Genomic DNA, 25,216 nt, shown 5'->3' on the forward strand with positions numbered 1-25,216 from the left:
CATGTCAAAATGTCTGCTGTTAGCATTCTCTTATTATTGTGCACCTGACACCATGATGTTCACTTCTTTTACAGATTTTTCCCCCCTGCAGTTGAGCCGCCATTTTTTCTTGGTGAGTTGGAAAGAGTTATATTTTGTGGTCAAATAATATACCATGTCAGATATAAAACCATCCACCTGATTTGGGATAAATCAATGTTGTTTAAGTGTTTGTAAACTCACTGAATGAAACCAAGGTAGCAGAATGTTAAGTCATTCTAATATTAGCAATTATATTCATTATATTCAATAAACACACACTAAGGTTACTCTAACAAAGTTTAGTTTCCTGAAACCATACTGTTTGGTTTTTAAAGTGCAGCATTTTACTTGTGGGTAAAGAAAATAATTGAGTTATAAAATTTGAAACGTTTAAGTTGATTTGCCTTAAATTTAGGCTGTTATTGCAAACTGTTGATTTTAAAATGAGATTATTAAATACATGTGGCTTGAAGCAATTGTGTTCATCTCACTTTATAACTTTATTTGAAGAAATGTAATTCATTTATGTGTTACCAATTGAAGATTTTTTTTTTTTTTAAGTTGGTCCAACAATTCTCTTTTTCTATTTTATTTAATTATTTTTTCGGTTAACTACGTTTTTTTTTTCCCGGTTAAATGTCAACTAGTTTTAGTTTTTAGTTTAGTTTTATTTAAGTATAATAACCTTGATGCTGACTTGGACCATGTGGTACTTGGCGTTCTTGGTATCCTGGTCTGTTGTTGCAGCCAATCACATTATGTGCAACTTTGCTGTAGTAAAAAAAAAAAGGGTGGGGGCGAGAGAGAGGCAGTCAAAGAGGAGGGGTGGGGAGCGAAAAGCGGAACCCGGATGCTGATGCTGACCGATGAAGAGAAGGAAGCTGAAGAGAAGCAGCAGGAGGAGGAGGAGGAGGAGGAGTGTGAGAGAGGTGGGGAAAAAAGAGAAAGGGAGACGGGGGATATTACGGGCAGCAGCCATCCCGTCAATGATGGGCACTCCTGTGCAACTTCTGACAAACTGAGAGATCTTTTTTCTGCAAGGCGACTTTGTTTTTTTTATTATTATTTGTTCGGGAGGCAGCAGCTTTGAGGGAGGAGATGCGGTGATATCATGAGCATAGCCGGCCAGAGAGAGAGAAAGAGAGACAGAGAGGAAGCGGGAGGGAGGGAGGAAGAGGAGTCGGTTGCCACCAGGCCAGCTGAGGATGCTTGTTGTTTCTAGAAACAGGATTAATCACCGGGCCGAGCGCTGATCCTCCTCCGGCACGGAGCGCATCCCTCTCCGCTGCAGCCGTCGCCTGTCTCGCCCCAGTCCGCCTGTGTTTGCCTTTTTGATGCTCTCCCCCCTCTTCTTCCTCTATTTCCTGATGCAGGGCCGGGGAGGGGTGAGCCAAAGTGTGCACCGGATATTGGAAAACCCATTCTTCTTGCTGATGCTGTTGTGATAATAGATTATTATCTGGACAACGCCGCATCTGCACAGACAGGCAGATCCGAAGCCGAGGCCTGGCTCCAGAGTAGAAACGGGGGATGTATGAGCTTGGAAGGATTATGAAAACATTTTTGGAGGGGGGTCCCTGATATCGATCAGAGAATGGATTCAATCAGGGCATTCTGACTTGGGATATTTGAGACTCTGCTCTTACAGAAATCAATCTGGTGGCAAATGTAGCCTACCCTGTCCAGGTCTGAATGAGATCTTTCTTTTCTGACCAGCTGCATAAGCTATATAGGATCAATCAGCTTTAAACTACTGTTATTTATAGCAGGGGGTGGGTTTTAATGTGACACGTTCATTTTTGGACAGCTCCCATCACTGGCAAACCTCACACGTCCTCTTCTTTCTCGCCTTTTCTACCTTTTTCCCTCTGAATGATGCTGCTTTCGGCGCTGTAGTTCAAGAGACACAAACCGAGACTGAGTGATACTTTATTGTAGAACTTACTGAGTGCAAACCGGGCCGGTTCTCTAACCGCATGACAAACAAGTGCATGGGAGTAGCCTGCAGGGCCCGGCTTTAAAGAATCACGACCAGTCCTCCGTACCTCTCCACCGCCTGTGATGTGCGTTACGGCATTACGCACGGAGCAGGAGCGACCGCTATCTTGATCTTCTGCCTTATATCAGGAATAGAATTTCATCTTGGGAAGGATGAGCAGCAAAGAGCTGACGGTGGGCCAGTCCAGCCAGTACGTGGGGCCTTACCGGCTGGAAAAGACCCTCGGGAAGGGACAGACAGGTAGGAGCCTCCTGAATTTCCTCGTGTCTTGTGGCAAAGGCAGATCTGCAAGGTGCATCGGCTGAATCCTGAATCACTTCATGGTTTAATCCTCATTCCTTCAGTAAATCCTCTCATCGTCCGCGGCTTTATTCTGCTACAACCTTCTTAAAGGATCTCCTAAAATTCAATAGAGGATGTAGGGGAGACCTGGGGTGTTAGTAACACGTTTTGTTTGAGCACTAGTAACTCAGTGGCTGTTTGTGCTAGATTTCTCAAACTTTGATACATGGTACATATATTTATCTATTACAAATAAAACTAGGGCTGCCCCTGACCAAAGGTTTTTCCTAGTTAACCAGCAGTCTGCAGTTCAAGTCAATAGACAAGTCTTTGCCCATTTCTTATACTGATTTGATTATGTAAATAAATACTTTTGGGGCACTAAGTTTAAATGCTAACAGCAAAAAGGCTAATGACATAATGACAAACTAACTTCCCAAGTTACAAACTCACTGCTCAACCATGTCACACCTCCTGTCCTGTGAAGCCGTCGTCACGTTAAATCACCTCAGATGCTTTGTTCCCTGTTGTCAAACCACCCTTTGTTGATCTGAGGTTGTATTCCAGTCTATAGGACAGCTAACTGAGCTAATTGGCTAATGGCATCCACACAGTTGGCAGCAGTGCACTGATGACTTCAGTGTTACAGGAGAAAAGGTTTGTGTTGCAACAATCCCCCAGGCCTAACAGCAACACACAGCTCCTGAGTTTAAGATGTTTTTTGTTCCCTCTGAGACTAATGAGTGAAGGAAAATGCAATTGACTAAGACCCTTGTCAGCGACTTTTAACCATTTAAATACGCAGTCAAACATTACTAGTAATTAATGCAAATACAAAGAGGTCAGTAGTTATAAACTACCCTACTACTGGGGTGAGTTGTAACACTAGCTGGGAATAGTTGTAACAGTGAGAGATAATTTGCTCCAATTTATGAAAAAAAACTTTTTGACTAAAAAATAATAGAATAGAGGGATCAATTCACCATATTCACACAGCAGCCATTTTTCTCTATTGTCACGTTCAGGGTGGGAAGCTCAAATGCTGCACTGCTACTCATAATCATGTCATCACTTCCTGATTGATCAGCAACTTAAAAGACAATGAACAGTAAAAATCTGGAGGGACAGTGGACCATACTTCAAGATAAAACAAGATATCTGATAACTTATTTGCAACTGTAGCTAACATTAGCATTCAGACACTTCTTAGCTAGCATTACCATTTGATAGTTTTATATTATATGATAGGAAAAGCATAAATTAATTCTGAAATACCATTGCATCTTGGACATATTTATTTAAAGCTGTAAGAAAAGAGTGCTGGATGTAGGCTAATCAAGCTTGCAGTGTAACACTGACAGTCTTGCTGTCTCTTCACAAACCACAGAAATGTTTTGGATAAGTCAGCAATGTGACATTATGCTCACTGGAACATATATTTCTATCTAATTCATACAGATGGCAGTGTGGCAATAATGATGTCGGTGTCAGTATTGCATTCATATTTTTTCCAAAATAAGGTCTCATGGGGCAAACCAGAAGGGAAGGGACTAGTTAGGAGTGTGTGATATCCTCTTTTTTGATTGTTGAAATGACAGTGTTCCAACACTCCCCAGTCTCCCCTACATTTCTTTAGTATTTGGGTAGGGAGATGACATCCCAGCAGGCCTCTTAAACTGTATTCCAATCAGTGTTTTTGTGAGCTGAGTTTGGTCAATGTTTGTGACAATGTCAGTAAAGCTTTTTGAATTATTTATGATATCCCCTCCCTCCAGTTCACACTGCATGATGATTTCTGATACTCAAACATTTTCCTCTTCTCTCTTTGTGTCTCTCAGGGCTGGTGAAGCTGGGTGTCCACTGCATTACAGGGCAGAAGGTGGCCATAAAGATTGTCAACAGAGAGAAACTCTCTGAATCAGTTCTAATGAAGGTACAGTACCAATAATGAACCTCATCTACTCATTCGTCTGTCTACTGTTCTGTCCTTTCAATGTCAAGTCATATTTATTTCTGAAGCACAGTTAAAAACAACCCTTGTTGACCAAAGTGTGCAGACCAGAACAAGTAGATAAAGTCACAAATAATTAAAAAAAACACTGACTGATAAAGATTAATGCACAGAGCATTATGTGTTGTATCTACAGTAGGCTTACTGGGCCTGGCATTATGGCGGCTACAAAGCTCAACTCATAATCATGCACCCTCCAACTCGCAGAAATAGCAACAGAAATGGAGTCTATATTTTCGTCAAGAATAGCCTGTCTGTGTGTTGTAACTTGGAGGTGCCGAGTGTGTGGGCACTGCTTCTGTATACTGAACAATAGAGATGATTTCATTCTGCTAATTAAGCCCTCTGATGAAAGCCACTGCAGCTGAAACACACTGTACTGAAATTAAATTTAAATAGCTTTTTATGTTGGTGTTTCTAATGTGGCTGATTACTTTCAGCTTTGAGCAGTTTCTCTTATAAATACGGCAGATTGCAAAGGGGAAACTTTAGGCGAAAGGTGGTGTACTATGTGGTGTATATAGTTTTTAAAACATACAAATATCTCAGTGTCTTAATTAAGGTTGTTCCAATACCAGTATCAGTATTGGAAACGTCTCCGATACAGCCTAAAATACTGGATTGGGTATCGATGAATACACAATCATAGCAGTGTCCCATATGCCATTATTTTAAGATGAACCAGACCATACAATGTTAGCTGTCATATCACACAGGAGTGTATTTTTGCTCCTGTTTCATCCCACTCTCACAAAAGTGCTTTTCTTCCGTCCCAATCCCATAACAGAGTAAGAAAAAATCCTGTCCTATCCCAGTCCCGGGAGAATGACTCCTGTCCCATCCTGTTCCTGTCAATTCATCATCCACACGTCATGCACCCAGCTGCCAGAGCAGACAGGAGACAATAAAAAAAGAATAAACAAAGAGCAACTATCATCATATTTAAAATAATTAGTGTTCATTTTTATTAACTGCATGAAAAGCTGATTGCTCCTGCATGCTCCTGTTGACTTTTTTTCTGTCCCATGATAATATGTTGAGATAAGACGCCCATCCAATGGGAAAAAATGTCAGCCTCTAAACAGTAGTAATTGATATCGTCCAATAAGCAAAGTTCAGGTATCAGAATCGGTATCATTTGTCTTAATAACACTTGTTTTGAATATAATCCAGAGAAATAAGATCTAACACGTGTAAAAGGTCATACCACTGGCATTAGTACAACATAGTCATGTGACAAGAGTCAAACAGTGCTCAAATAAACGTCTTTTGCGCCAAAGACAAAAAGCCGTCATCCCCTTGTCCCCTATAAATGTCACCCAGTCCTCTGGTTTATACAGTATTGCTTTGGACAGCTGCCCATCGCCTCCTCTGTGCGCTAACCGTCAGTAACCGCATTACTGTGCTGCTGTCTGCTAGCTTCAGCTGGGAAGTCCGGCACATTTAACTACAAGGAACTGAGGTAGTTTGTTTCATGTTGACATTTCAAATGTGGCTTCACACTTACAGCTTTCTGCTCAAGGGCTCCGACATGACACAGAGACAAAACACGGCCGTGTTTCTGCCAGTTGTTGCCCACTTTTTATCCTTAAGTATAGTCCAAGGTCATTTTGCTCCTATAAAGTTTATTTTTATGATGTCTGTAATATGTTTTAGCATTGAGGTCATAGTTAGTGGTGGAGTTGTGCTGTACTGCACTATATTTCTGGTATTCTGCCCCCCTTATGTATGTGAACAGGGAGGACAACAATTCAAAACACATCTCAGTATAATGCAGTCAAGTACAACTCTACCTTTGACTGTGACGTTAGTGATAAACATATACTTTATATTTTACACACTTCTGATAATGTCAACAAAAACTGAACAAGAGAGATGAAAGACAGATGTTATGGCAGGGCTGTCGTATTGCATTACATTAGACGGTACAGGCGTGCCTAATAAAGTGGCCACCAAATGTGTTTTTCTTTTGCAGCAGATCATCACAATCCTTAACTTTTTTATTAAAGTGAAACAGAGTCTCATGCTAAGATTTGTATTCAGGGGTCCAATGGACTGAGTGCAGCTTTAATTCAGTGAATCTGTCCCCATGAAGGGATTCATAACTTCTTTCAGACTATACGTTTCAACTCCACAGACCCCGAAAGACCTTAAATCACAAATAGAATGACATGAATGTACCATCCAATAATCAATCACACCATGTGGAGTGCGAACCAATACTGCGTGAGACTGTTTAATAGGTCATTCTATGGACAGCTGCTGGTGCTGAAATGAGATCCGATTATCTTCATTCATTCATTTTAAAGGATGTTTGGATGTATTCAAGTCCATTTTAATAAAACAACTACATGCCCTTATGTAAGTTAAAGGATTATTGGTAACTCTTAATCTTCCCTCCTCTCCAAACTAGAAAAGATGGGGGACAAAATCCAGAGTCTTTGTTCACAAAGAAAGCTAAAGGTGTCCCTCCACTGCAGTTCAGCAAGAAAACACTGTCCAATGAAACACTGAGAAGAAATGTAGTCCTCAATAGACATTAATGTTGGAAAATAACAATTTAATTTGTCTAATGCAGACTACTGAAGCATCATATTGAGGAGGAAGGATTACACTGACTAAAAAACTGTATGAAGCTATATTCTTTATTGATCAGTGTTATATATTTAACTGAGACATTTGGTTCTTACAAATGTCAAAGATATTGTGAGATTTTATTTTTGCAAAGGAAACATAGCGGAAACAAATAAACAAATAACTTTTTGTGTATCTTGAAATGGTTCTTTTCATTTATCAGTGATCTTGAGCTCAGATTAATCAGAGACATGACATTTGGAGTTCTTGTAGAGCTGCTTGATTTGACTATTGCAATATAGCTTACTCAATAAAATAGGTAATGTCCATCTGTCATACGTTTTAACCTGCATTAATTGACTCAGACTGTGTCAGAGAGTGGTAATGGATAAGCCTTGAACAGAGGAAAAGGTGAGCACTGAAGCTGTCAAACTGGCAGTAAATGTACAGTTTGGGTCTGAGTTTTCCAATGAATAAAGGCTTTGCTGAGGGAGAACTAACTAAAGTAAAGTCTACCAAAAGTGTACAGAGCAAGACAGCTGGTTTCCAACAGGAGTCTTGCTGAGTCATTTTACACAAATACTGTCATCATGCCACAGACCTCGATGAAATGTCACCACTCTTGGGCCTCTGCATTTGGGCACTGAATGATGTCTGACCTCCTTCTTGCCACTCTCCTGCTTCACGCCTCACCTGTCCCCACCTGTGTCTTCGTCATCCTTGGACTCATGAGTCCTGATGGGAGCTGTATAAATCACCTCATTACTGTATTTCCTGTTGTCAAGCTGGACCCCATCGATGCTGGAGGCTGTGTTGGGTTCAAGTCCAGCTGTGTTCACTGGGGGGGTTTCTGAGCCTGGTTCGACTGCCCCCCTCCAGTTCTGGTGTCCATTGCAGCAGTGCTATCAGCATTCCCCACCTGGCCCCCCCAACCACAGGCCTGAACACCTCTTCCTTTTGGTGGTCCAAAGCTGCTGTGTTAACACCAACAATCCCCCAGTGCTCCAGACTACTAGCTGCATGGCTAACTGACCTAACTATCTAATGGCAGCTACAGTTAGCATCACTTAGCAGTTTCTCTAGCCCCTTTTATGCAAGAATCTGCAAGATCGCCGCAACAAAGACTTGCCTCTACACTGTCTCTATGTTTTTCCTAGCGCATCATTTTATACAGCGCGCCGGCATCGCAGGATCAAAAGACGTGTAGCATTACACAGCAGCACACTGGTCAACAAGTGATTCTGCTCATCTGCTCTTTTCTAATCACACCAGCAGACGGCCAGTTCTTAAATATTGCATCTTAAAAATCAAATTTAACAAACAAACATAAAAACAAATCGTGATTTATAATTATATGCTTATTCTGCTGCAACTGTAACTGCTTTTGTTAGCACAACTTCAGCAGCTTGTTTCTGCCCTGAAATGAATACTTCAGAATTAACATTTAACACTGTCTGTCTGCTCCACATATGACCTCACTGTGCCTTTATACTTGCTTCCTCTCTCTCTCTACTGTCCTCTTCCATCTGACATTTCAATCTCCATCATTTTTAACCTCTTTTCTCTGTCCCTCTCTCTTAACCTTTCTCCACATCTACCCCTCCCTCTGTCTGTCCAGGTGGAGAGAGAAATAGCTATTCTTAAACTAATAGAGCACCCTCACGTTCTGAAGCTGCATGATGTCTATGAGAATAACAAATACCTGTGAGTATCTCTTCATCTTTCTGCTTTCTGCTGACTCTTTTTTTAAAAATCTTCCCTCTCTGTCTCTGGATCTCCGCCAGAGCAGAAACAACCTTGAAAGTGAAAGGGAAAAAAGGCACTGTAAGACAAAACTGAGATAAATAACCACACGACACGGAAGATATAGAGGATTTGAGTTTGCATATATGGATGAAGAAAGCATTACTTGTGTGTTTTTGTTACTCACCTTTGTCACCTTTCCTGACCTCTCCAACCCTTCTTTCTCTCAGGTACCTGGTGTTGGAGCACGTGTCTGGCGGAGAGTTATTTGACTACCTGGTGAAGAAGGGCAGACTGACCCCCAAAGAGGCCAGGAAGTTCTTCAGACAAATTATCTCCGCCCTTGACTTCTGCCACAGTCACTCCATATGGTTTGTGAGAGGCTAAAGCCCTTATGAGGCTTGCGTGTGTGTGTGTTTTACATTTCCAGTTTTGGCTTTTTTCTCATTACTGTGTTGGTCATTGTTGCGTATCACACCCCTTTCTATCCCCTTGTTTCCTGTCTGCCCCAATGTTTAAAAGAGAACCAAATTTTGCTGCATTTCTTTGTGCATTATCACCACCAGTAGATCAATGAAATAGTGTGAAACTGGCAGGACTGTGCACTGCATTATGCATATGTATAGATGCGTGTGTGTCACTCACTAAAAAGCTATCGACTTTATTTGCATTTACACATATGATCACAAAACAACCTTATTTTCGCCTTAATGGACTGGAGGTCGATGTATAGATGTGAATGAAACAACAATCTTTGACCCAATAATGTAATATTCTTTATGAATAATCTGAATTAGAATCAGTAACAAAATAACTGATATCATGTCATGGAAAATGCAATAGATACAGCCACCTGACATTATCTGAGGAATTCATTAACCCAAATCACATATTTGTGGACTGATCAAATCTCTATATCTCTTTATTATGTAAAAGTTGTCCATTAGAGCCAGGAAACACACATGACCACCATTTGTTCAAGACCACTATGCTTTAATCAGCAGTCGATCTGTCTTTGTATAATAAATATAAACGTTGACATGTCATACTGAAGTAAAACAAGTGTATAAACAAGGTTAGTTTAGCTTTAGTTATTTTTTATGGTCTAAAACACTTAAGTAGTTTAATTGAGCGTGTGTGTGTGTGTGTGTGTGTGTGTGTGTGTGTGTGTGTGTGTGTGTGTGTGTGTGTGTGTCCAGTCACAGAGACCTGAAGCCAGAGAATCTTCTCCTGGATGAGAAGAATAACATCAGGATAGCAGACTTTGGCATGGCCTCACTACAGGTCGGGGACAGCCTGTTGGAAACCAGTTGTGGGTGAGTACTGGGTTTGCAACTGTTGCTGTTGATTGTATGTTTTTTAGTGATGACTGTGTGATCTATGCTGTTATTGTTACCTGATGCAAGTGACCTTGCATGTCATGAAAGATGCCATTAAGTAAAATGTATTATTATTATTAAATGTGCATGTAGTTATTAACAGTCTTTGGTTATTTATGTATTTAAACATTTTTTAAAATATTTTGTTTACTGTGCTGTATTGTAAATGAAATACAAATATATGCATGTTTAAAATGTTAATTTTGCACAGTCATGGTTTTATAACTGTTAAATAGCTGTGTTAATTGTTAAAAAAATGGATCAGTTTGACACTAATGCAAAAAATTTATTGTTATAACAAGATCTTTTTCACATTATAATGACGTTATTATGACATACATACTTATCAGGTTATATTATTTTTTTTCCTTTAAAACAATATTCTATTTATCTTATAACGTAAAACCTTTCACATTTTAACATGATAAGTTTCTTATATTGATGTCACATTATAGCAATAAGTTATCATGTTGTAACATGATATGTGTCAGATTATAACAAGATAAACTATACTATTACAAGAAAAGTTTGTTGTTATAACTATGTTATTACATTCTAACAAGATAAATAGTATACTGTTATAACAAGAAAAGTTTTTATTAGAAGTATATGTTATAACAAGATGAACAGTATATTGTTATCACAAGAAAAGTTTATTGTTATAACATGTTACACTTGGATGTTGTATATAGTAATATTATATCATGATACTGATCTGTTTTTCTTTTTCGGGCATGGCAGCAGTATGTTTCTGTAGGCCTCACATGAAAAATGAGATGCAACTCCCGAGTACTGTCTGATATTAATACTTAAATGACTGTAATGTTCAAATCTGGTGACATGCACAGTGTGTTCGTGCAGAACATTAGGAACATCTCTCAATATTCAGTGCTCTATTGTGCTTCTTTTTACATAATCGATGGCTTTGCTCATTAAAAGCTTAAACATTTTTAAATCACCTGCCCTTCAGGAGGAATGTGGATTTAACAGATAAATTTAGTCTGGGATTGTAGCTTTCACCTGGATTCACCTGTTCAGTCTATTCAGTGGATAAAAGAGCAGGTGTTGTCAGTTTTTCTACCCTCAGGCTGGAGTGCTGTTGTTTTTTTTGACATGAATCAGCACTCTATACACACAGGGACTGAGTGCTTCTTTTATCCGTCTGTATGTTTGTGTCTGGTTAATTCATTTAATAGGCTAATTTCCTTTCTTCTTTATTTTTAGATCCCCACATTATGCTTGTCCAGAGGTCATAAGGGTAAGTTACCTCCCTCTCAGTGTGTGTGTGTGTGTGTGTGTGTGTGTGTGTGTGTGTGTGTGTCTAATGCTATCCTTTGTGTTTCAGGGGGAGAAGTATGATGGTCGAAGGGCAGATGTTTGGAGTTGTGGAGTCATCCTCTTTGCTCTTCTTGTGGTAAGATGAACCTTCTTATATTCTGTTCTTCTCTTTTTTCCTTACAGTATTTCATTGATTGTATTTTTCTCTGAACCAGAATGTCAGCCTCTCAGTTTTAAATCTTAAAGGTGTCCTGTGAGGTTTTTTTTTCTACCACTGGTGGCCTAAAGCGATGTTGGGATGAGCTGGTCACCATTTTGTTCTGTACTCCACTAGCACATGTGTGATGCAATACACGACAACCGGCATCTTTACACTTTTCCATTTGGTGAGGGTAACCGGCCAAGAGAAGCAGCAATGTGCCAGTAAAAAGCAGGAAGGAAAAACACTGATAGCAGACATGGATTTAAAAATATCACACATTTGTTATGCCTTAAAAATACTGTACGTACAATGTGTTTTCTGAGACAAACATAAATCAGAGAAATATGGAGTATATAGAGTATTGGTCTACAAGAAAGCCACACATGGCATCTTTAAAGGGATAGTTCAACAAAGATAACAAAATCAGCCTACCAACACCACTAATTAATACATTATATCTCCTTAGGTTAAGCCATAAACATAGGACATAACCCCCCAAAAATGTAAAATGTAATTTAAGATGACCATAATAATAAGAGATACAAAAATGTCTGTTTTACCAGATAATAAACACGATCAATGTCTGACAAGAATGATGCATCAGTAATGACTCATGCATTTATTCATATCAATCAATGTGTAACTACTGAGCTTTAGAGGTGCTGGTAGGCAGATTTCGTTTCCTTTTAATCGAGCCAGGCACATCTCTGTGCTAAGCTAAATTACCTTGCTGCTTGTGGTGAAAATATTCACAAGTGCATTACCTCAAGTGCTGAACTATTCCTTTAACTATGCTGAGTGTGGCAGGCTTTTTTGGCACACAAAACAACCAACCACAGACATATGTATGTAATAAAACTCTCTCTCTCTCTCATGCCTTTCCCAGGGTGCCTTGCCCTTTGACCATGACAACCTGCGGCAGCTTCTAGAGAAAGTGAAGAGCGGGGTATTCCACATGCCCCACTTTATACCTCCTGACTGCCAAGCTTTGCTTAAAGGAATGATAGAAGTCAACGCCGACAAGAGACTCACGGTGAGAAGCGAGTGGAAAAAGACACCTTTATTAACTGCCAAAATCACCAGCTAATGCCAATATACTGTGAAGTATATTGTGGTGACATATATATTTTTAGCTACAGTAACATCTGAAAATAGAAAATGAAATGGTTTTGTAGGTCGAACATCATCTTGGAATCAAAGAACAAGAGCTCTCTCTGGACACATGTTTTACCCCATCGTGGAACACAATTAAACATATTATTGTACATAAATATTATATGCATATATTAAACTTGAAGCAGAAGAGATATGCCCACACGTTTCAACAAATACAGTGTTGTCAATAGATAGCAGAGCACTGTTGAGTTGTGGCATTCTGAGTTTAAGATCATAGAAGACATTAGCAAAAATCAGTCAGAATCAATGTCCACCGAAAGTCTTAATCTTGAATGTTGAGGACATTATTTATCTCAGCCCATGTCAGTCACTGGGAGGAGAGCACAGGAGGTGTGACATAGCATGATGTGAAGATTATTAAAGGTATATTTTCCTTGATACATAGGTCACAGAGGACCCAGAGGTCCATAATTATGGGTATGATGAACATAACTGACCATTTGCTGAAATCCCCCACTGAAATTTAGACAACAAAATCATTAATTGCCAGCAGAAGCTGGTTTTGACTGCCTCTTTTTGAAATAAAGGACCCATTGTTTCAAAAACAATAAGCATTTTGATTAGTAAATCTCAGTTATCATTCTAAACTGCATGGAGAGCGTAACAGGAAGTCAACAGAAGAAGTTGGGGCTTAATAAACAGTGAATTGTTGCCACTCATCAGTGTATTTCATCAGTTTCTACAGCGTGTGAAGCATGAACCAGGAATTTTGGAGAGAAGAGAGAAAGAAAAAGACCCAGCCTCAGGCTTTGCTTTAAGTTGTGACAGAAATTGACCCTGACACAAGACCTTACAGATGGAGGAGGAGGGAGAAGAGGAAGGTGAAAAGAACAGAGCAGAGAGACAGTCCTGAGGTTCTGCTTGGAGGCAGGAGTGGAGTCAGCCATTACAGGGCTGCCCTGAGTCTGTATTTCTGTCCTAAAAGGCAAGTTGGTAATTTATTTGGAGACGAGACTCAAGGAAACCAAGATGTAGGAAGAACAAGAGGTATATAAGAATGAATGGATGGATCAAGTGGCTTCATCAGTGGCTGTAAAGAATGATCGAGGCACTGTGGGTGAAAAATATGAGGGCCTCTCTCCCGTTTCACCTAAATGCCAGCTCTCCCTCTTGAAAGCAAGGCTTGAAAAGAGACTGGCGGTTCGGAGTGAGATAGAGGGCGAGGGGGAGTGAGTGAATGAATAAATGAATGACTGAGTGAATGGACTGCTAGAGAAGATTCCCCTGCACTCAGGTTATAAAGAGAAGGTGATATAAAGCAGGCGTGTGAGGTGGAAATGAATTCATGTTGAAGAAGCAGAAAGAGACGAATGAATGTGATGAATGTGCTTCACTAGATGCAGAAAAATCACGATAGGGAGAAAGAATAAGTCTGGTCAGTTAGTCATTCAGCTACAACAGAGCAGATTTAATCAAAGCTGTGGCTTCGTCTGATGAGCTGTTAATTAATGGAGCCTGAAACCAGGTCAGACTGTCTCTCTCTCTCCGTCTCTGTCTGTCTGCTGGTTGCCTCCATGGAAACCATCCACCAAGCAAAAGACAGATTTCTATCCAGTTCAAAAGTATATGGGTGGCTGACAAACAGAACATTAGAAAATGAGGCCTTTTCATCATATTCATAGGAAAAGGAGTGTCTCTGTGCTGCATACAGTACTTTATAGGCAAGTTAAGAGTGCAGAGCTCTCACTACATGCAGCTGCTTGCTAGTTTCGTCTCTGCAGATGTACTAATACAGTGCTCACAGCAGGCTCCACGTTTTACTTTTTACATGCTTGCAGAACTGCAGCTGCTCCATTACTCGAACCCCAAGAGATACAGTGCAGTATTGATGTGATGGCTACTGTTGTATGCAGTCCTGCTGCAGAGAGGGGACTTCTACACAGGATGTAACGTACAAGGGAATTCAGAACCAGACTGCAGGGAAACTTTTCCTGGGGTTGCGAATGTGGAAACGAGTCTACAGCCATGCTATCTAGCAGCTGTGTGAGGCCTGTACTTGAGCGAAATGCTAACATCAGTATGCTAACATGCTCACTGACAATAATAATCATCATAACTAACAATTTATAGCAGGTGAATGTGTTGACCATCTTATTTCAGCATGTTAGCATGCTAATGCTAATGATTCCGCTAGATAAGCTATTACAATTCACTGAGAAAGTTAATTGGATCTCATTGATTCCTGATTCCTATGCAAAAAACAGCTTAATTTGGCATTATGAGTGTATCTGCAATGTTGACTTTGTAGCTCAAAATAAAAAATACAGGTTACATCAGTTGTGAAAATGTGAAAAAGTTTTTATCAGTGCTTTGATATTGTCTTTTATTTTTGTTGGTCACAGCTAGAAGCAATACAGAAACATGCCTGGTACCAGTAAGTACTTTTATTTTTCTTATTTTTTTTTCATACTCCCTCTGCATTTTCCCTTTCCCTTCTCCACCCAAGCCACTAAACTCATTGTCTAATAGTGCTTGCTAGAAACTTTGAGATGTTAACCACACTTTTTTTTTTATTTTATTTTATCAGGGGTGGTCGTAATGAGCCTTGTCCAGAGCAGCCGCCCCCTCGCAGAGTGTGTGTGAAGAGGATCATGTCCTTAACAGAGCTGGACCCTGATGTACTGGAAAGCATGTACTCCTTAGGGTGCTTCAGAGACCGGGTCAAACTCACACAGGACCTTACAAGTGAGGAGTGAGTAAATATAACCCATCAAACATTTCCACTTTGATTAGATGGCAATACATTAATGTACCGCACTATTTGACGAGTTCAAATGCTGGAATATGACACCAGAGGATCTGGTTTATCTCCAACTGTATGATAAATACAGAAAAAAAAAGATGAGATAGATAGTTTAAAAAGAATTCAAAACATAAAGCTGTGTCTCCACTCCACCTTTCAATCCCTAGTCATATGAAATAATTAAAGGGGACCTATTGCTACATGTTCATGTTGCATGCTCACATGCTTACATGTGAAGAAAAGCATAAAAGGTCCCCTTTAAAAAGTTGAGCAGAGGCCGTAATTGTGTGTGTAGTTAATTTAATTTCTCTGTTACAATCTCTGCCTCGCTTTCTCCTCTCTTCTCTCTCGTTCATTGTGTTTTTTTGTCTCATTTTGGCCAGTCAATTACTTACATCATTAATCTGCCTGGCATGACAGGAACAAGAGCAACATATCAACAATGCCTCTTTCAGCTCTCTCCCCGCCCATCCTTTGTGTCCCTCTTCTCTGCCAAAGAGATGTGGCTTCTCACTTCCCACAATGCAACAGCAGTAGCAATGCAGTCCTACTCACACAAACATTTACGTTATAGCTGCACTAATCAATAATTTTGTATTAACAATAAAAAAATGACTAAGCATAATCTTAAAGTGGTCTCCGCAGCTCTACAAAGCATTTTAGCATCGTTCAGCTCATTGTTTTGTCTGCCCTTTAGGCAGCTGTTGTCAGTGAAAAAGCTCTAATAAATCCTCTGTACGCTACATGACAAAGGGAGTAGAATTGGGTAGGGAAGGTAAGGACATGTCCCTACTAATGACTAATGATTACTGAATTGTCCCTTGCAATAATTTTAATCAAAAACTTTAAATGTTATCACTCTTGTCCGTTAGTGTCTAGTCAGTGTCAATTAGTGAGATTCAGTATTGTAGTTACAAAACAATGTGCTTTTAAATTTTGAAAGATTGTGCCCCCCTCCTCTCTAAATGCCTCACAGTGGTTTGGTCCACTGACTACCTATGGAGGGGTCTATTTTACTGCCATAATATTCATTATATGAATTAAGCGACCAGCAACAGATCTAGTGAGGATTCAGACCATCAGGTGGAAAGTTAGAAATATACACAAATGTATTATATTTTAGTTTATTCCCATGTATGCTGAATCTCAGTCAGCACTCCTCTGGAATCTTGTCTCGCACCAGATCATGTCTGGAAAAGAACCCTATATTTGCAAAACTGTTGCGCATGCAAGTTGTTGTAATGGCTGTGTAAGGAAGGAAGTGTTATTTGGTCGTCACTTTGTGCTGCTCACAAAACAAAACAATATAGATGAATAAATAAGTCACAAATTGCACAAATCTAGGATGAAGAATAGAATATCTTAACTTTTATCACATTCTTGGAAGTTGAAACCAAAGTTAAGAAATAGGGTTGGACATTTTGTTTGTAATTTATAGGAATGCAAGTGTGATCATTGATTGACAATGATGACTTTATTATCTTCACACCAAGCTTATTGTGTTGCATTTACCTTCTTCAGAGACAGTTTATCAAATATTACTCAATATATGACTTGAGTGAACAGTCAATTGAAATTTTTTTGCCGTTATCTACATGTGAACCTCCAGGATGGTGCCAGATGTAGTTGTTAGGAGATTTGCGGCGACCCTGACAAGCCTCTGCATTTCCTGTATTCTCCAATTCAGTCAGCTTAAAGCCAAATCTCCAAATCTGTCTGCCCCCTCTCTTTCTGATCTTTCTGTCTCTCTGCCTGTTTTTCTGCAGGGAGAACCAGGAGAAAATGATTTACTACCTCCTGTTGGACAGGAAGGAGCGATACCCCAGCTGTGAAGACGAGGACCTGCCACCGAGAAACGACATAGGTGAGAACGTTTCCTCCCCTTGACGGTCTAACCAAGAGCAACAAGACAAAAGCTTATTTATGACAGTGAATATTATTTTTCCCCTGAACTTTGCTTAGAAGTTAACTAGAAAATGCCCAAATCTCAGGAGAACTCTTTAAAGATGAAAAATTCTGTTTTCAAAATTCTTACTACTGTAATATTTTTGCTCAAGACCCTCCCAGGAAACGCGTGGACTCCCCCATGCTGACACGTCATGGCCGCTGTCGCCCAGAGAGGAAGAGCCTGGAGGTCCTCAGTGTCACGGAACAGGGGTCTCCCACCCCACCTCGCAGGGCCCTGGACACTAACGCACACAGCCAGAGGTACAAACCAGCACTGACATATGAGACACTGAGTTTTTTTTCTTTTTCTTGATTGATGGAAATTGTGGAAAGCAGCCATGTTACTAGTGGGGATCACAAGCTCAGTCCCGCCCCCTTTGGAACCTAAGTCAACTTTATCCACTCGTGTCTAGAAGATTTTTTTGTTCAACATAGTCAAACCTTGCACAGATTATATCTGAGTGCATAAAACAAGAAAGGAGAAAGTTGACAGAGGTTGGGGTTGCTGCTGGGTACTAAACTACAGAACAGAATTTAGATTTTTGTGCCTGAAACTCTCATTAACCTCACTGATGAACCTCCCTGTTGTTTGCTGCTGTCTTCCAAAGGTCTCGTTCAGTCAGCGGAGCATCTACAGGTCTGTCCTCCAGTCCTCTCAGCAGTCCCAGGGTAAGACCTTCTTTTTGCCGCTGACCAAGTTGCCTTATTCTTCATAATTATAGTGAGAAATTGTGTGTGACCTGCTGTCTGGAAACACAGAGTTTTAATTAAACATCCTTATGTTGTAAGAACTTGTGAGATTTTGAAGCGGCATAGCTACAACATTGGATACCTGCTTTTTCTGAAATAATCTCACCCACTTTAATCTCCCTATGTCTATAATGGTCCTGGCCAGTCTGGAAAATGCGCTGTTCTGTACTGTACATCACATAATCTGACTAAATGATTACACTCATGAGGGGGGGACTGGCACAGAAAGCTGCATTAATGTGCACAGTTCACTCGTTTTTAGCATCTGTTGACTAAACTACATCAGATATTGAACTTTGCAACGAGAGGCTGAAAAATATTTCTGTATATCATCACTGTACTTAAGTAGTGGAGACAATTCTCCTTTTTCTTAGGCCAAACAAACCATTTACAAAGTCACTGGCTCATCTGGAAAATGCATTGCCGTAGAGCTGAAAACATTGTGCTTTTTCTTAGCTTCTGAAAAGTTAACAGTATCGAGATGAGTGGTTTTCATTGGGGGTGTTTGTTTTGGTCTTTTCTTTGTAGCTGTTGACAATAAGAAAAATATAGAATAATTCCTGTGTTATCCTTTAACTTGCAATATTTTTGTTGTTTATACAGGTTCCTGAAGGCAGCATAGCGTTTGTTGCAGTTGCAATCAACCAGTCAATCAGTCTTTGTTAGCTCTCTGCAGTGTTGTAGACTAAAAACAGTTTTAGATCACAGAAAACTGACGTATGTCTTTCCAGTCTTTTTCCATCAAATACACAATATATATAGTAAACACCGATGTAGCAGCAGCTTCAATATATGAATATCAGTTTTTGTCATCAGAAGCACAAAACCAAATTTCCTGTGATGCTGTTTTTTTCTCTGATAACTCTGCTGGCCATGCCTCTCCATCATACTGTTACATTCTCAGTCATACACATTCCCATTTCATAGACGTGTTATGCATCAGTCTGTGTGCACATACTGACACGGACAAAAAGGGACTAAAACACACACACAACAATATAAGAGTAGTGATCACTGAATCCATCTTCCATTTGGTGCATCTGATCAAGGCTTGTTGAAGAATCGTTTCCATGAACCATATTTCATGACCATTCTGTCCATCTCTTTTCCTTCTTCTCCCCATCTTTCTCTGTCTGCCCATCAGAGCCCGGTCTTCACTTTCAGCCAATCAGAAGTCACCCCTACCTCCGCTTCCTCTTCCAAAGACCCCAAACCAGGAAGTGCCACCACCGCTCGGCCTACCCGCCCGGCGCCTGACCCAAAAACCCAAACCCTGCCCTCAAAGGGCCCCACTGACCGGCCCCAGCTCCACTCCATGAAGTCCCTCCCTCTCCAGACTCCACGCTCCCCTTCCCCCTCCCCTTCCCCACTCCTCTCCCCCATTCCACGCTTCTTCAACTTCCCCTCTCCATCTGTGTTCAAGTCCAAGAATGTCCACTCGTCCTCTAACTCCTCTGCCACCCCTCCTCCTGTGTCACAGGTCACGCCGCAGGGCTCACCGTTGCCCACCCCACTGGGCACGCCCGTCCACCAAATCCAACACCCTTCCTCCACCACCCCTCCCTCCTCCTCCTCCTCGTCTTCTTCTTCCAGAGCGGACGGAGCCGGTGGGGCCTCGCTGTCGCTGACTCCGCCCTCCAGCCCAGGCGGCAGTGGCGGTCTGGCCGCCTCGAGCTCCGCCCACTGGAGAACAAGGCTCAACTCATTCAAAAACAACCTTCTGGGCTCACCGCGCTTCCATCGGCGCAAACTGCAAGGTGAGTGAAGTTGAAGAATTGAAACAAACACAAAGTGAATGATGATGCTTTGAATCCTCTCCACTGATTGGTTGAATCCTGAAAATGTGTTTCACAGCTGCAGGAAAGTAACATTTTTCTTCACAAATTAAAACAATTTGAGTTCTCCTACTCTGCATTCACATTAAAGATAAAATCTAATAATACCAAGAAACTGCAGCCTGCTGCCTGTGGCTGTGTTGAGTAATGTCTGATTCTGTGATAATCTGTAATTAGGGCAATTAAATTAAGGCCTGTCATCAAGATTCACTGCCCTTTTCACTTCCTTCTTCCTTCCTCTCCCTCTCTCTTTTTCTTTTTTAGTCCCCACATCAGAGGACATGTCCAGTTTGACTCCAGAGTCCAGTCCAGAGTGAGTCCACACTAGTCTCACTTTGTCTGTTTCTATTTTTTTAAGTACAGTACAAAATTTAGTCCTCATGTTTTCGAGCTCCAGAACAGAGGGTTTTTTTTGTCAACTGTTTTTTCCATGGTCAAGAAATGTCAATTTGATAACTTGCTTTAACCATAGATTGTATATTAAATAGGGATGTCAACCTATTTAATATACAGCCTATATACATACATGATTTAGTCTCAAATTATTCAAATGATGATGCCCTATAATGTAAGATGATTAGCTGTTTATAATGAGTTTGAGTTCAGTGACAGCCTGCCAGACTCCATTAACATATTGTTCAATTTAACCTTTATGAACATCTGCTCCCTCTAAAAGATTATTAATGATTTCTTGCTACTCATAAACAGATGCTTACTCATTCAGCAAATATTCTGCATTAATTTGAGCTCTTATTAACATGAAATGGAACAAGAATAACACAGGTTATGGACCAGAAAGTGGCAAGGTTCCTTAATCTCAGATGACATACTAGTAAATTTATTACAGATTTCTCCTTTAACATTCATGTATGTGTTTAAGGAGGCATCAACTCTCCCATGCCGCAGCATTCTTGTCACTTCTCAGACTTTTCTGCCAAATTTAACAGTATGACCAAAATGCTATAAATAGTCAATTCCTCTACATCAGTGTCCCTGACTAAATGTCACTCATTATTGGCCAGTTAAAAATAACACATCCAACTTGAATATTTTGTACCTTAGTTAATTTGTACTTGTAAGAAATGTGTGAATGTAACTAAACTATTTCATATCAAACACTGATTTATTTGCAGACTGGCTAAGAGGTCCTGGTTCGGTAACTTCATCAGCCTGGAGAAAGAGGAGCAGATCTTTGTTATGATTCGAGACAAGCCGCTCAGCTCCATCAAGGCTGACATCGTCCACGCCTTTCTCTCTGTGAGTACTATCAAGTTTAGATATGTCTCAACAACTTCCAGCATGATAATACCATTTGTGGTGTTAAAGAACAGATTACATCTTGTTTTTGTACCGAGCGCTGTCTTTGTCGTTTGCCTCTCCAGATCCCATCCCTCAGCCACAGCGTGGTGTCTCAGAACAGTTTCCGGGCAGAGTACAAGTCCTCCGGTGGTCCCTCTGTCTTCCAGAAGCCTGTCAAATTCCAAGTACTATTCATTTCTTTTCTTTTTTTACCTCATTGGCCTGTCAGATTCATATTACAAATGCATGTTGACAGTTCAGTGAAGAGTTTGAGTCTTCACAGTGTAATGTAATAATGTTAATACTGTAGATACACAATTTACATGTAAGACTGGCATTCAATGGGCCTCATACAGCAACATTTTGTCTCTTCTATTTTCTAATTAAAAAAATAAGAGAAGTCAATATGGCACATGACACTGTGTGTGTGATGAATCCCATGTGAACATAACACATTTTGCTTTTAATTTACAATAATGTAATTTGATTTATTTTGCAGCTTTATCCTGTGTGTGTAAATTTGTAACATTTCCAACTTTGGTGCCCCCCAGTGTCCAACCCAGGGACACTGAAATGAATAGACTGAAACACACAGACCAATAATAATTACATAAAGGCTCTAATGTGGAAAAACCCACCCTAGGAGTGTGTGTAACTCTAACAGTCATTGATGTTTGTATGTGTAAGCAAACCAGTGTGAATTAATTGGTCGTGAACTCAAGCATGAGTGGTCCTTTGCTCCTGTAGGTGGACATTGCTTTCTCTGAGGGAGACAGGGAGCGAGAGAGGGAACGAGCAGAGAGGGAAGGAAGGAGAGAGATGGGCATCTACAGCGTCACATTCACTCTAATAACAGGTAGGAGGATACGTTAAATACCAGTTGTAATGGCCTATTGTGATGAAGAGAAGAGAACATGCTCTTATACTGCACTAAATGTGCAAAATAATACTCATGTTGTTGACATGTAGACCAAGGACTTTGAAGGGGGCCTGTTGGAAGCATGACATTGAGAGCAGTCTGAATCCTGAGCTTTTTTAGAAATTACTTTTATATATGTTTATCTCATTATTTAAAGTTTTGACCAAGTTTGGCATTTAAAGGTAACCTTTAAAATATTGCATAATTATTTACACAGAGTAATTAAACTATGTCTAAATGAAATGAGCATGAATTTAAAGACAATTCAAGAGTCCATCCTTTTAGCCCACATTACTTTGCAGCCAAGCTGTAAATATGGGAAATCCTGGACAAGCCCTTGCTTGTCACAAACCAGCTTTATGTATGTGACAAAGAGAGGAGTCAAGACAGATAAAAAGCACCAATTTAGTTTTTCAATTGACCTTAAACCAACAAAACTACTTTTAAAAACTATATAGTTATGCTGGTCACGTCTCCAAATGACTAGTAATGTCGCTCTGTGAATGCTCACAAAATATAGATAGCTGTTTGCTTGTGGGGTGTTGTTTCTGCTGCCCCCAAGTGGCCAAAGAAATCAATTATTGTAGGTTTAGGGAAGTACTTTTAATGTATATCCTGCAGGCTACATTTCCGTTTTGGGGTATTTAAAATTGACTTAAAAAGCACGCTCTGTCAGCCAAGGCAACCTAAAATTAGTGATAAGTTTAAGGGTGTATATGTCATGCCACGGTTGGTGGGGACACTAAACATACAACAACTGGTTCACATGTGGCGAGTGAAGGAGACGAACAAAATGAAACAAATCAAACCTGGTAACTTCTTATCACCACTGCAAAGTCTGCTGCAACTACTGTATGTTTTCTACATATTGTTCACTATATTGTTCACCCTCTCTGTCTCGATGTCTGCCTGTTCTCAGTTGTTGCAAAGACATAGACTGTCCCCATAAGCATAGTGAAATCTGTTTGTGTCCTGCCAATGCATAATGCGAGGGAAGAGAGAGATGATGTGCTGCTGCCAGAGGAGCACTGACTAAGATTATGGCATGCATGGAAATAAATTGTAAAATAATAGATATGTGTATATTTCTCATTTTCCCCCCGATGGGCCTAGTAACTCACTAAGATTTGTCGCTTCATTCATTAAAGATTTGGCAGAGAAAAGACACCTGTGACTATAGGTAGTAGATCAAACTAATCTGAGGCGTAATGATGGAGAGCATGCAATCTTTCAAAAATTAAAAATGCATTGTTTTGTGTCTATAATTAGCACAGGTACTTTGTCACAATACTGAATCTTACTAGTTGATCTTCTCTCCTCTCAGGTCCCAGTCGTAGATTTAAAAGAGTGGTGGAAACCATTCAGGCTCAGCTCCTGAGTACTCATGATCAGCCTTCTGTGCAGGCACTGGCTGGTAAATATCACACACACACTCACACACATACACACACTACATATACCAGTGAGTTCAATTGTTTGTTTCACGTCTTCTCTCCCTGATTTTACCCCTGGCCCCTCAGATGAGAAGAATGGTCAGCTTTCCCGACAGCCCAGCACTCCTTCGCGTCAGAATTCTCGACGTTCCGAAAGCGGATCTGAGCGGGAGCGTGGGGAGAAGGATCGCGCGGCAGACGGGGGGAGCGGAAGCGGGAGCAACAGTGGAACCGTCTTACAAAGGCGAGGGTCGGGTAAAGACAAGACCAGACTCCTCTCGTCGTCCAACGGGACGCAGTCCCATCCCTGAAAAGAATGTTGTGGAAGAGAGGCGAGGGTCATCTGCCTGGCCTTTTTCCTCTTCCTTCCCTCAGTCCTTCCCACATTCTTTCCTTCCCTATTTCCTTACTCTCTGCCTTGCTTTCCACCATTATTCCAAAGCAATGGGATGTAGGAGGGGGAAGGTTTTCCTCGTGGCTGATCTAGGGATATGACGGAGCATCTCTAGTCCTATCTCTAGTCCGCCTTCAGGAGCACCTTCACCTTGGTGGGACAATTGAAAGACAGGTTGTCCCAATAGTCCCACCTTACTACTTATCTAGCTCACAGCCAGAGAAACACACAGTTCACCTGCTCCGACGAATCAAGAAAGCACATACCCTTCCCACGGACCAATCATATGCAACACATTCACATCCAACAGGAGACCTCCCATCAGCCAGTCCAAATGGCACAGGAACATCAGAGCCCCTTAAATCATTCTCTTTCATCAAGTCTCTTCAACACCACCTGACCAAATATGATGAGTCACTTGACAGGAAGTCGCTCTCCTCTCTTCCCATTGATTTCCAATTGAAGACAAATGTGTATTCTCAAGCAAAGAAACAAAATAAGGCTATCTTTTGAGATAGGAAGGAAGAACCTTGAATGAGGCTGGATTGTTAAAGTGGACATTATTTCTAAATCATTAGCAAGCTTAATGATATACTTTAACAGTCAAGGATTTAAAGAGCAGAGGACGAAACAGAGAAATGATGGAGAATGGATCTGATGTGGTCTATGTAATGTAGCCATAGAGCTAGGTAATTATCAAAATAAGACAGACAGGACACAACTTTTCCTTGAGTGTATAGCAGCATAAAGTCCCACAATTATTTCTGGGTTACACTGATAAAGCTATGATACCGTATTGCCTTTAATGGAGGAGAAAAAGAGGATAGCTAGTTAGATTTAGCCCAATTTTGAGGACACTAGTCATACCACAGGTAGAATGTCTCACACGTGAAACTCCCTTTAGAAGAGAGGGAGATGAGTAGATAGAGGGAGACAAAACAGAGGATAGTTAGCAACGGGTATCCATTTGGTAGGAAAGGAGGGCAAAAATAAAACTAGTAGCCAAAAAAATTAAGTTAACTTAAAAATGACAATGTCTGTTTCAATATAACATTCATACACCACAGTTGCACTGAGAGAGTTCATGTTTGCTATAGTTTCTCCTCTGGAACATGCTGGCTGCAAAGTAATCCCTTCCAAGTGTACTATGTAGTGCATATTTAAGTCCTCTTTTAAGACTCATTAGCTGATTGAGCTAATGTTAGCAAAATATATTTGTCAAAAGCTTGAG

General features: G+C 40.5%; 1 protein-coding gene across 2 annotated transcripts; it reads left to right on the forward strand.

Annotated features, from left to right (window-relative positions):
- The first annotated feature begins 960 nt into the window (after window positions 1-960).
- On the forward strand, window positions 961-25,203 carry brsk1b (BR serine/threonine kinase 1b). Of its 2 annotated transcripts, none has more exons than XM_084744699.1 (20): window positions 961-2,260; window positions 4,141-4,235; window positions 8,506-8,591; window positions 8,861-9,001; window positions 9,830-9,946; window positions 11,234-11,267; window positions 11,355-11,423; window positions 12,376-12,522; window positions 15,008-15,039; window positions 15,193-15,357; window positions 17,175-17,272; window positions 17,466-17,616; window positions 17,964-18,024; window positions 19,250-19,862; window positions 20,205-20,253; window positions 21,074-21,197; window positions 21,323-21,424; window positions 21,987-22,095; window positions 23,483-23,572; window positions 23,679-25,203. In XM_084744699.1, the coding sequence occupies exons 1-20, from the start codon at window positions 2,173-2,175 to the stop codon at window positions 23,900-23,902; spliced, it is 2,595 nt and encodes an 864-aa protein (XP_084600825.1). In that variant the 5' UTR covers window positions 961-2,172; the 3' UTR covers window positions 23,903-25,203. The 2 variants fall into 2 exon arrangements, with proteins under 2 accessions (XP_084600825.1, XP_084600826.1); XM_084744700.1 differs by having other exon boundaries at window positions 19,586-19,862.
- The last annotated feature ends 13 nt before the right edge of the window (window positions 25,204-25,216 follow it).

Source organism: Lutjanus erythropterus, chromosome 19 (assembly GCF_056507025.1).
Source record: "Lutjanus erythropterus isolate fLutEry1 chromosome 19, fLutEry1.hap2, whole genome shotgun sequence".
In the NCBI taxonomy this organism is placed as follows: Eukaryota; Metazoa; Chordata; class Actinopteri; order Lutjaniformes; family Lutjanidae; genus Lutjanus; species Lutjanus erythropterus.